Raw genomic sequence first — 12,149 nt, 5'->3', positions numbered from 1 at the left:
TAAGTGCCTGTACCATAAGTGCCTGTACCATAAGTGCCTATACCATAAGTACCTGTACCATAAGTGCCTGTACCATAAGTGCCTGTACCATAAGTACCTGTACAAAAGGTAACGTGCAGCTTAGCTCGATGATGCAACATGGATGTTGTACATTACACATTGAAATGTACATAATATATAAGGATTAACCATCTTTAAGTTTACCCAGTGACAGCCTGAACGATAATTGTACACGGTAGCAATCATTCATTCTTCTGTTCTCTCACTTCCACCCCTCTCAGGAGTAACCGGATTGGTCCAGATAGATGAACACGGGGATCGAGAAATAGACTTTGCTCTCTGGGACATGACTGACACAGAAACTGGTGCTTTCCAGGTACCTGCCGGTCTCCTGACACAGCGTGACATAATTCCCGCTGCCACACTGCGGTGAACTCCAGCACTCCTGAGCACACGCACACACACACACGCACGCACACACACGCACGCACACACACGCACGCACACACACGCACGCACACACACACGCGCACACACACACGCGCACACACACACGCACACGCACACGCACACACGCACGCGCACGCACGCACGCGCACACGCGCACGCGCACACGCACGCACACACACACGCGCACACGCGCACGCACACGCGCACGCACACGCGCACGCACGCACGCACGCGCACGCACGCACACGCACGCACACACACACACGCACACACACACACGCACACTTGCTCACAATTCAGACTCACTTCTGTCTTGCTGACTGCCCGTTCATTCCGGCCCCGGTCTCTTGGTGATAGCATATTGATGTCTTGGCTTCTCAGTCACACGCCAAAACAAAGGAATGACAAGAATGATACGTCACACAAAAAAACTGTCGCCATTTTTAGCGATCGACGAACATATTGTGAGTGGAAGGATGCCAGTAAAGATGAGCTCCTGTCATCTTAAGAATGGACTGTGAATATGTTAATTTACACGAGATTAGTATCATCTAATAACTAAGTGCCAGTATAGTCCCGTGCATGCAGAACTTGGGTAGATCCAATCACCCTCAATGCGTTAGCTAACATCTGCTGCTTTATGGACCTTCAAAGATCACATACTTCAATTATCACTCTGCTTCACCAGATTGTGGCCCTGCGTCCTTTTGACTTCATCTTCAAAACATTGCGTTCCGCTGATCTTATTACTTCCCGCACTGTAGCTTAATGTGATTGCTTGCAGTCCAAACCCCCATCTCCCGCCGCCCTACATTCCCCCACATGCCTTAGCGTGCTATTCTGTGTTTGTATTCTAATGCTTGCCCGTTTTCTGTCAGATCGTGTCTGTCTACAATGGCACCAAGAAACAGATGGTCTCCATGCCCGGAATGTCTTTGCAGTGGCCAGGGGGCGCCATTCCCCTCGATGTGCCAATTTGCGGCTTCAAGAATGACAACCCCGCATGTCTTGCAAGTCGGTAGATTTCAGCGGCCTACTTCTGTCACTATTGGTTTTGTAATGATACGTTTTTTTTGCCGTAACACTATCCTTATTTTATATTAACAATATTCTACACTCTAATACTATAAACTCTGACATGCTTGAGTATAGAATGTTTAAGCTGCCACTTTATCTCCCTAAAAGAACCTTCTTCTTGTGTCTAGATTTGAAATGAGTTAATATGCAAGTTAGCTTTTCAGATGTAGCCTATTATGGCACATGTAGTTCTCAGTACCGTTAAAGTGCTTTTTTTTTTTTGTCGCCCACCAGGAACCATCACAATGCACCAAATGATCCTTATAGTGGTGTGCTTCATCATCATTATCATCATTACCATCACTGTCTTCATTTACAGGTCAGTGCTGAATGTCCGGCCACTTCAGCTGGGCGTCTGTTAATTCTTAGCCAGTTGGGTCTTGGTGAAAATCCAGTCCTCTCTCTTCTTCTTCCTCTTCCTCTTCCTCCCCTTCTCCGTTATAAGCACAAACTCTGCCTCCTCTCGCCACCAGGAAGCTGAAGCTGGAGAATGAACTCACCGCACAGCTGTGGAGAATCTTCTGGGAGGACATTCAGATGAGCAACTTGGAGAAGGCGCTACGCAGGGCAGGCAGCAAGCTCACTTTTTCGCTGGTGAGCAAACCTCAGGCTCCCAGTGCCGAAACCCAGGCGCGAGGCAAACCAGTGCCGAGCAAACACTGTGTTCCACTTAATGTGATCTGTTGCCATGAAACCACATGGTTGAAAACTCCACAAGAACCGCTTATCGTAATGGGTCACACCAACTTTGCACAGGTATCTTCTACAGGGAAACTGCTACTCAGGTGGGACCCATTCCTGCATTTGCACTGATATATGTTTATATTTGCGATTCACAGAGAGGTTCCAACTACGGCTCACTGCTGACAGCAGAAGGCAATTTCCAGGTGTTTGCTAAAACCGGCTACTTTAAGGTTGGTGGCAAATGCTATTGACAGAATACATGTTAAAACGAAGCTTGGCAAGCAAAGCTAGTGGGTTGTGAGAAAGAAATCTGAGTGCATGCAGGGTGTCGTTTATAAAATCTGTGAATGAATTTGTTTTGCAGGGGAATATTGTGGCCATCAAGTATATAAATAAGAAGCGCATTGAGCTTACCAGAAACGTGCTGTTTGAGCTGAAACACGTAAGTCCCCGCGATGGCTGTGTCATTATCAGTGTGTGCGTGTTAGAAGGCAAACACACTTCTTCCCGCTCACCTTTACGCATTTTCAGATGAGGGATGTTCAGAATGAGCACCTGACTCGTTTCATTGGTGCGTGCATCGACCCCCCCAACATCTGCATCATCGTCGAGTACTGCCCCCGCGGCAGCCTGCAGGTGCGTATCACGTGATCCCGTCACATGACCGCCACAGTCAGTGTCTCAAAGTAGACGGTTATCTGTAGCGCCCCCTGTTGCATTGAGATTGCTAAAACTTACCTTAGTCATGCAAAATGAATTGTGGGTTAGGGTTATATATATTTTTTCTATATTAAAAATTTGAATTATGTGTGCCATCAAGACAACCGCATATTAGCAGTCATAAATATTTTTATTGTATTAACACAATATATCTACAGATGCAGCGTTATGTTCAGGGCTGGATTGGGATTAAAAATCGACCCTGGACCTCAAAGTGCCCCACGATAAATTTTATTGACCCTGCAAACCCAGTCTGGCCCTGATTACGTTTTTTTGTTTTTGCAACATTGCAATAGATTCTCACTCATTCCTTCCTGAAAAGAGGTGGAACGAGAGAGAAAAAGAGGAACGGGTCCGTCATGGTCTCAGCAGGGGATAGGGCTGTGCTGGAAACCTCTGTGGTTTGTAGAGTTTAAGGTGAAATTCCCTAGAAGAACATTTAGCGGTTGGTTTATATATAAAAAACCCACAGGATGCAGCTGGGGGCGTGAGAAGAGTCTATTCCCAGGCTGGATGTAGTGGATTTGCACTCCAAACTGTGAAAATATGGGGAGTTTGTGGTCAGTGGTGGGGTTACCCATGTTTGTTATAGCCTCCCTAAACAGCCATTCAGCTCGTATCCAGAACAGTGTGTGATCAAGTCTGAACTGACGATATACCCCTAGGCAAAGTGCTTAACTATAAGCATACATAGAAAACATTATCTCGGAGACATCCATCCATCCCTCTTCTAACCAATTATTCTGCTCAGAATCACAGAGGTCTGGCAAAGATTAACATGAATGTAACACAGTATAATCATAGTAATAAATAATAATGAGAGAGAGGCAAAGTGGGCTTCACTGTGGACTGATACCTCAGTTGTCGGGGGTTTGATCGCTGCTTCTAACTGTGTGTGAACTGTGTGTTTTTTTTCCCAGGACATCATGGAGAATGAGAGTATCACCCTGGACTGGATGTTTCGATACTCCCTCATCAACGACATCGTCAAGGTGTGTCCATCGCCATGCCGATTTACATCAGCATCATTCCACCGTGACCCAACTTCCAAGTGTGTTTGGGTATCTGCCATCCAACTGAAGCAGTTACACCTTCATACAAAATGCACCTGAATGACATGAGCATAGTATTAATCGCATAGACCTGCTTTTGCCAAACAGCTACTCCTCTGGTAGAGTCAGTTGAATCTCTGTTGTTTTTGCCTCACTGGCTACCTCTCTCTTTTGCTTCTTCTTCTCTTCTGTCATTCTACCCCCCACCCCCTCCCACACACACACAGGGCATGGCATTCCTTCACAACAGCGTGATCATGGCCCATGGCAACCTCAAGTCCTCCAACTGCGTAGTAGACAGTCGCTTCGTGCTGAAGATCACCGATTACGGGCTGGCGAGCTTCCGCAGTGATCCTGACCGGGATGATGCACACGCCTATTACGCTCGTGAGTGACGTCCTTCCAGACCACTGTAACTCATCCATGCAGCACTGGGAGAGCCTGCCCTCCGTTCCGGTCGTAGGGACCCACATCTGCTACACGCATGCTTCAGCTGCTCAAGGGCCAAACTTCTTAATTTATTGAATTATCCACTCAACTGTACTCTAGCACAAATGTGAGTTCCTGCAGAGATGCCGTTATAGATTCTGGGTCCCATGAAAATATACCGTATTGGGCTCCCAACCCAGACCAGTCCAACTCACTCAAGGGCACCTGGAATCATCCCCCCCCCCCTTTCTGCATCCATGGGTTCCTGGGTTGAGATGCTGATTCAGCCGTGGAAGGACAGTGTGGCCACCTGTGTAAACACCATTTTAATCTCGAGCAGTGCCGTCGGGGGCTCCCAGACAGTTCATATTTTTACTCCCTCCCAGCTCCCGACATACCTGTAGCAGTTATTCTGTGGTCTTGACTGCCTGGAAGCTGGGAGGGAGCAAAAACATGGACGAATACTGACCTGTTGAAGAATACTGACCTAAAGTAGCATTTGGTGTCATGTACCAGTTTTCCTAGTGAACCTCTGCCCTCCCCGCCCCCCCCCCAATCCCCCTCTTAGCCTACACCCCACCTGACTCACCTTGCTCCCCCACTCCCTTCTTCTATCCAGGGAAGCTGTGGACGGCCCCAGAGTTGCTGCGTAAGGACTGCCCCCCTGCCAGCGGTACGCAGAAGGGTGACATCTTCAGCTTTGGCATCATCCTGCAGGAGGTGGCACTGCGCAGGGGCGCCTTCTACCTGGAGGGAGACTCACTGAGCCCCAAAGGTCAGACACGCAGCAGAAACGGCTTTTTAGCAACCCGAGTTAAATGTGCCGATTTCTCCACTCTTCTGCATCGTGCCGGAGCATTTTCAGCAGATGAGATGAGTGTCGTGCCGCTGATCTGGTGATGCCTTCAAACTGATTGTTCTGTTCAGTTTATCAACAGGTATTTCTTTTATTACTTTCTGATATTTATTTATATATTGTCGCTCTCCAATGAAAAACACGTCTCAAGAAATGTATTCATTTCAGCAGTGTGAAAAAACTATGTTGCTCAAAATATTTTACAAAATAAACCTAAAACAAGGAGACACCCTTCAGACCGCAAATGGAAACCTTATAGAAATACTTAGCAAGGAAGAATTTTCACAAATCGATTTACTGCAAAGGCTGCATCCTGATGGTACCACACTTGAATTCACTGACCTCTTCAGAATGGCCCATTCTTTCACAAATGTTTGGCTGCGTGCTTGATTTTATACACCTGTGTCAATGGGTCTGAATGAAACACCAGAACTGAGCGATTAAGACGTGCGTCCTACTACTTTTGTAGATATAGTGCAAATATGCCTCCTGATATAACAGGATTCCGTTATTGTCTGAAGAACCATTAACAAATCCCAGAAGGTTTTCATGGTTGGGTTTTCCTTCTGTTGAGAGATACACACATCATTTGGCTGTCATGGTCCTTTCGGGGAGCGAGATCACTGTTTGCTAAAGGCTATCGCAATTAAAAATGTACCATGACGCCAAGCATTAATCCTCCCCTCCCCATGGGGGAGACAGCGGGGCTCCTCCGCGGTCGTGGAAACGAACTCCAGCTCTTTCATTAGTGGGACGGCTGCTGAGTGAGGGGGCCCGCAAGGTCTTGCACGTTCTGCCTGGCCGTGTGATTGTGTGCCGCTGACCTTTCATGTGATCTGAGGATCAGGCCTGTGGAATTGGGTAGCATCTGGGCACAGCAGAACTTTATTTAAGAGGCGGCCTTCAGCAGCACAAGGCAGGGGTTCTGAGTGGGCCGGCGAGGAACAGGCATCAACCCATCGCTTTTTCTCTTTCACTCGTCTCATTCGCTTTTTAAAGCTCAACCGTGTGTCTGCTGTAGTCGCCGCCCATTCCAACACCACCTGAGTTCCTCGTCAAATCACCTTTCGTTTTGCCAAATTTCTCATCAACAGATCTTGTTAATCAGGCTCGAAAAATATTTAATTCAGATTACATCATGATCTCATTATATTTCGGGGCGGACATTTGTGCGCGTGGAGCTGTGGGTCGGAGTTCATGTCGACAGAAATAGTATCTGTGCATCTTCATTTGCTTCGACCTCCACACACATCCGTAAGGTCCAGGAGGCATTACCAGAGATGTAGCTGCGCCGGTGTTTTAAAAGGATGACTGCCGGCACCTGTCCCTATGATCCCAGTCAGCGAGTTTACCAACGTGCGAGCTACGTGACCGTATCCGAAGCCTGCTGCCGAATGGCGCTTCTCGGCGTTCGTGACGCACCGCGCGCCTGGAGAGATTCAGAGCGAGAGCCCAAAGTAACAGAAGAGCGTGAATCCACGAAGCAGATGTGGCTGAACTGCTTTCATTTGTTCTCAAAAGTGAGTTAACTGGGTGGCCCTGCAGGCAGTCAGAGATGCAACCAATGAAGAGGAGCTGTCTGTCCTTGTGGCTGCCCTGCTATTCCTGGCCAATAATGACATTAGCTGCTATTCACAATGCTGTATCTTCTTCTTTATCCAAGGCCCTTAACGCCATGAAAGCACACTGATCTCCCCCACCCCCCACACCCACGTATACAGAATGACACATGGACATAACTCACGGGAGGAAAAGATGGGGGCTTTGATCTATGGCAGGACACTGAGACGGACACCAAAGCCAAAAGAGGGCGGGGGAAGGGGGGGGGTCTTTTCAATCTATTTTTTTTGCTTATATTTGGTTTGGTCCTAATTTCGAGGTTTCTGATTATGATGATAACATCTGAGGCCGGTGGAAATTTCATTTCGCTGAAAGGCAGCCCGGTGCGGCAGCAATGGGATTAGATAAATGCTAATGCTCTGTGGTCCAGCACCGAAGACCCCAACAGATTGAATTTGGGTGAGAGCCTGCTGGTGTTGGTGCTGCTTCTGATGGTGCTGGAGAAAAAAAAGAGGCAGAAAGATGCGCGGATGGTCTGAAGGAGCACAGAAATACTGGGGAGTCGGAAACATGATCTATACCTGCGATGCCTCATGATCATTAAACACGGACGACGCCGCAGTGCTGGGGCCGGTCACCGGCACTGATGAGTCGGCGCACAGAGAGGAATCGCAGCGCCTCACATGTGGGTGAACGGAAAGCAGCTTAGCTCTGAACTCCGTGGAAAGCGAGGAACTCATCGCTGGCAGCAGCAAAGGCGGTGAGCTGCCTGATCCAGTCATCATTTTTGCTGTACGCGTGCAGTGAGAATAAAGATATTCTATCCAAAAAAAAGTGTTTTATGGACATTTTTTTAAGTGATGGTATAGGTCCTGTGTTTTCACCCTTCAATCCACAACCCTCAAAATTTCAGGTGGCATCTGTGTGTCGCTATAATTAAATGCAGACAAAAATCATAAATACAACAAAAATTCAAAGACTTGAAATTAAATTAAACTAAAAAGCATAAATCTCTGTTATCAAATCAGACACCCTCATTTTCTTTTTATCATTGTAGCTGATTGTATTGATACTGTGAAGTTCCATTACTGATACACTCCACTCCTCTAGAAACAGATTTCCCGGCTTCATTCATCCTTTGTTGGTTATTTACACCGCTTCACCTCTTTCCCTTATGTATATTTGCTGTCGATTACCAGCATTAAGAAGCCATATCCTGTTGCTGTACTCTGCAGCTAAAGGCAGACTTTAGTTACTCTCTGGAGCTTGAACTGCTATTTGGAAGAACACCATGCTGAGTTTCTACCGTGAGAGGCAGAAAAACTGGTTTATGTTTGGTGTTCAGCTGCAGTATTTGTTCGGGGGGAGGGGGTCAGAGCAGTATAGCTGCCATGCCGTGGACCGGCATCCCATCCAGACTGCCCCCTGCCTCGGGCCCCATCCTTTCTGGGAGAGACTCCTGGCTCTCTGTGAACCTACTCAGTAGCCTTTTAGAAGATGAATGGTCAAGACAGGAAGGTTGATTCATATCATTTCCTGGGTTCGAGTAGGGTAGCGCGAGTTCTTGAACCATGATTTCTGAAGAATGGCAAGCTGCGCTTTGTCTGCGGCCTGTGTGTGTCCACAAAAGCAATTACAGCACAGCAGTTCTGTAGTTGCGTGAGAGTTGAAGTTGTGCTAAGTGTAAATGTACATGTGGCTGCCTTATACCATACCCTGCCTTATACCATACCCTGCCTTATACCATACCCTGCCTTATACCATACCCTGCCCTATACTATACCCTGCCTTATACCATACCCTGCCTTATACCATACCCTGCCCTATACTATACCCTGCCTTATACCATACCCTGCCTTATACTATACCCTGCCCTATACTATACCCTGCCTTATACCATACCCTGCCTTATACTATATCCTGAATCTGCCCAGCTGACTCTATTTCTCCTTAACAAGGTTTTTAGTCCATTCCAGGTCAGTTGGGTTTCTTTTTGTGGGGCATCTGTTAACGTGGACCCTGGTGATTAATCGTCATGGTAACACAGGGGTTCACCTGTGTGCCGCTGCTGTTCCTCCCGCCTGCATACAATACAAATTGCATAAGCCGTGATGTTGCTGTGGTTGCAGGCATAAGGAGTGAATGAATGCGCTGAAATGGTAGATAAGAAAGAGTCTCACGGCAGTTTGATGTGTTTTGACCTTCACGTCCCTGGTCTCTCGCCCTGCATCACAGAGATCGTTGACCGCATCGCCTTGGGCGAGTGGCCCTACTTGCGGCCCACGATCTGTCTCCAGAGCCACAGCGAGGAGCTGGGTCAGCTGATGCAGCGTTGCTGGGCAGAGGAGCCCACAGAGAGACCGGAGTTCAACCAGATTAAGCTCTTCCTCTGCAAACATAAGTCCGTTCCCATGAAACCGTCACTCCTGTTACTAGAACCATCTTTGTTTCTCCATCCATTCAGTTTACTTCCCATCTTAAGGAATATGAAATTTCTAGTGATCTAGTCTATGATCCAATAAAGTTCCTGAACGTAACCTACTTAGAACACCTTAGAAAGTGTAAATTACACAATCTTGTCTTGCTCAGGCTCATAACTGAAATGAATTTCGAGGGGCATTCAGCAAATTTCGAAGGAGGATTCGGACTCGCGATGCGTCAGCCTCAGGAACAAACAAATGTCCCAGGGGAAATGGAAGTCAAGCCCATAATTTTGCTACTATGTGGCTATGTGTACCTGGTCTTGCTGGACTGTATTCTCCTCTCCGTCCACCTCTGAATTCATTCTCTCGTTGCCCAGAGGGAACAGCACCAACATCTTGGACAATCTGCTGTCCCGGATGGAGCAGTATGCTAACAATCTGGAGGAGCTGGTGGAGGATCGTACCCAGGCATACCTGGAGGAGAAACGCAAAGCAGAAGCCCTGCTCTACCAGATCCTTCCCCAGTGAGTGGCTCAGGCCGTCCCCAGAGCAGAATATCCAACGACCTCACAACCAGAGATCACTGCTGCACTTTTTGCATGAACACGACTTTGTGGATTGAACTTACCCCACATCGGCTATTCAGCTGTGATATCAGAGGTCTCTGATTCCCAGTGCTGTTCTCTGTACTCGAGAAAGTGAGTCTGGTCGCCTGCTTGTCGTCCTCACAGCTCTGTGGCGGAGCAGCTGAAGAGGGGGGAGACGGTGCAAGCCGAGGCTTTCGACTCCGTTACGATCTACTTTAGCGACATTGTGGGCTTCACCGCCATCTCTGCTGAGAGCACCCCTATGCAGGTGTGGGACCCTCCGTACGTCGATGGAAAATGACAGCATTGGGGGCCACAAGTGGCAGCAGTGTCTGGCCCTCTCCTTCATGTCTTTCAGGGTTTTTTTTGTGTAATGTTCCGCCTAGGGGGCGGCATGGTGGTGCAGTGGTTAGCACTGTTGCCTCACACCTCGGGGACCCAGGTTCAAGTCTCCGCCTGGGTCACATGTGTGTGGAGTTTGCATGTTCTCCCCATGTCGTCATGGGGTTTCCTCCCCACAGTCCAAAAACATGCTGAGGCTAATTGGAGTTACTAAATTGGCTGTATGAGTGCATGTGTGTGTGAATGGTGTGTGAGTGTGCCCTGCGATGGGCTGGCCCCCCATCCTGGGTTGTTCCCTGCCTCGTGCCCATTGCTTCCGGATAGGTTCCAGACCCCCGGCAACCCAGTAGGATAAGCGTTTTGGAAAATGGATGGATGGATGTTCCGCCTAATCCATTCTACTTCTATCCTGTAGGTGGTCACCCTGCTCAATGACCTCTACACCTGCTTTGATGCCATCATAGACAACTTTGACGTTTACAAGGTGATTTTCTTTTTTTGGCTGCCAATTGAGCAATATAATACTAAGTATAATGCAATGCGTTCTCTATACTAATTGCTTTTTTAAAAAAAAAATAAAGCACTTGACACAGTGCCTCTCTGGCTCCCCCAGGTGGAGACGATCGGTGATGCCTACATGGTGGTGTCAGGGCTGCCGGTGAGGAACGGGAAGCTTCACGCGCGGGAGATTGCCCGCATGTCCCTGGCGCTGCTGGAGGCCGTGCGCACCTTCAAGATCCGCCACCGACCGGAGCAGCAGCTCAGGCTGAGGAGCGGAATCCACACAGGTGCGACTCGGCGTCATGGCTGAGCGAATCGGCGGCGCCTTGCAGGAAGCCGTTATGCGTACACAGCCCGTATGCGCTAACTCCCGCAATAACTTGCATATATCATTACTCTCCGATGAAAACCACGTATGTCCACTTTTTGACTATCACAATTGTATTTACTATAGATAGAATACACCTATTCTCCTCTATCTATTGACCGCTTTTGGCATCTAATTGACCAATGAAAAAATGTTTTATGAAGTCATCTATTTATAATGGCCGTTTATATGGATTACTTTGCATTGATGATTTTAAAGGAGCAGCTCCCCCCAAAACTGAAAAAAAATCCCTTAGAGGGGACTAAGTGCTACCTATCAATCTAGGTTGTTCTTCTGAGAGTTTCCTAGTTCTCACTGTGCAGAAGATACAAGCACACGCACCCTGGCGATATCTGCGTAGTGATACGATTGGTGTGTGGAATTCGGCAGAAGAAAATAGTTCCTACATTAAACTGCTCACTGCAAAGTCTGTGGATTATCGCGAGTAACCGGGTCATGACTTCTGGTAAGAGATACTGCTGTTGAATTTTTCAAATGTATTTTTGTGGAGCTTTAAATATAGTACCACAAAAAAAATGCCATTCAGTCCCATGATATTGGGGAGAAGATCAGCGTTTCTACAGGCAATATCTCCAAAACTATGCAACTCTCATCAGAACAACCTAGATGGATAGAAAGCACTAAAACGCATCTACTCAATTCTTTTTCAGTCTTAAGGTGAACTGGCCCTTTAACAACTTAACAGTGATAGCTAGATAGCCAGCTAACTAACATCATTCATAATTGAGAATATAATGAGAGATTATTTACATCTTGTCGACACTGACATATTTGCCTCGCTGACATCAACCGGTGTACAAATGCATTTTTTCATACTCCTGAAATCATATGATTTTGGAGATTCGTGTTTTTCACTAGATCGCGACCGTATGTGTGTGTGTGTGTGTGTGTGCCCATGTGTCCCCAGGCCCCGTGTGTGCTGGCGTGGTGGGACTGAAGATGCCACGCTACTGCCTGTTTGGGGACACGGTTAACACCTCCTCCCGTATGGAGTCCAACGGGGAAGGTAGGGCAGCCATAAATACCCTCCCCTGTTTGCATCTACCTTCCCGTCCCATGTGAGGCTGGTCGCACTTTATG

At 47.6% G+C, this 12,149-nt stretch overlaps 1 protein-coding gene across 2 annotated transcripts in view; it reads left to right on the top strand.

Moving 5' to 3' along the window:
* The window catches only part of LOC125748873 (atrial natriuretic peptide receptor 1-like), a 55,342-nt gene that overhangs the window by 41,276 nt on the left and 1,917 nt on the right, over positions 1 to 12,149 (top strand). For both annotated transcript variants that reach the window (XM_049025534.1, XM_049025535.1), the window contains 16 exons: positions 282 to 376; positions 1,329 to 1,464; positions 1,762 to 1,846; positions 2,001 to 2,121; positions 2,367 to 2,441; positions 2,576 to 2,653; positions 2,743 to 2,847; positions 3,852 to 3,923; positions 4,211 to 4,370; positions 5,032 to 5,187; positions 9,064 to 9,229; positions 9,629 to 9,775; positions 9,983 to 10,106; positions 10,596 to 10,664; positions 10,794 to 10,968; positions 11,977 to 12,075. In XM_049025534.1, coding sequence (XP_048881491.1) covers positions 282 to 376; positions 1,329 to 1,464; positions 1,762 to 1,846; positions 2,001 to 2,121; positions 2,367 to 2,441; positions 2,576 to 2,653; positions 2,743 to 2,847; positions 3,852 to 3,923; positions 4,211 to 4,370; positions 5,032 to 5,187; positions 9,064 to 9,229; positions 9,629 to 9,775; positions 9,983 to 10,106; positions 10,596 to 10,664; positions 10,794 to 10,968; positions 11,977 to 12,075 — 1,863 coding nt within the window. The remainder of the gene's footprint in view (positions 1 to 281; positions 377 to 1,328; positions 1,465 to 1,761; positions 1,847 to 2,000; positions 2,122 to 2,366; positions 2,442 to 2,575; positions 2,654 to 2,742; positions 2,848 to 3,851; positions 3,924 to 4,210; positions 4,371 to 5,031; positions 5,188 to 9,063; positions 9,230 to 9,628; positions 9,776 to 9,982; positions 10,107 to 10,595; positions 10,665 to 10,793; positions 10,969 to 11,976; positions 12,076 to 12,149) is intronic.

The sequence above is a fragment of the Brienomyrus brachyistius genome, chromosome 9, assembly GCF_023856365.1.
Source record: "Brienomyrus brachyistius isolate T26 chromosome 9, BBRACH_0.4, whole genome shotgun sequence".
NCBI classification, from domain to species: Eukaryota; Metazoa; Chordata; class Actinopteri; order Osteoglossiformes; family Mormyridae; genus Brienomyrus; species Brienomyrus brachyistius.
The sequence above is the reverse complement of the archived record's forward strand: the minus strand, read 5'-3'. Positions and strand labels throughout refer to the sequence as shown.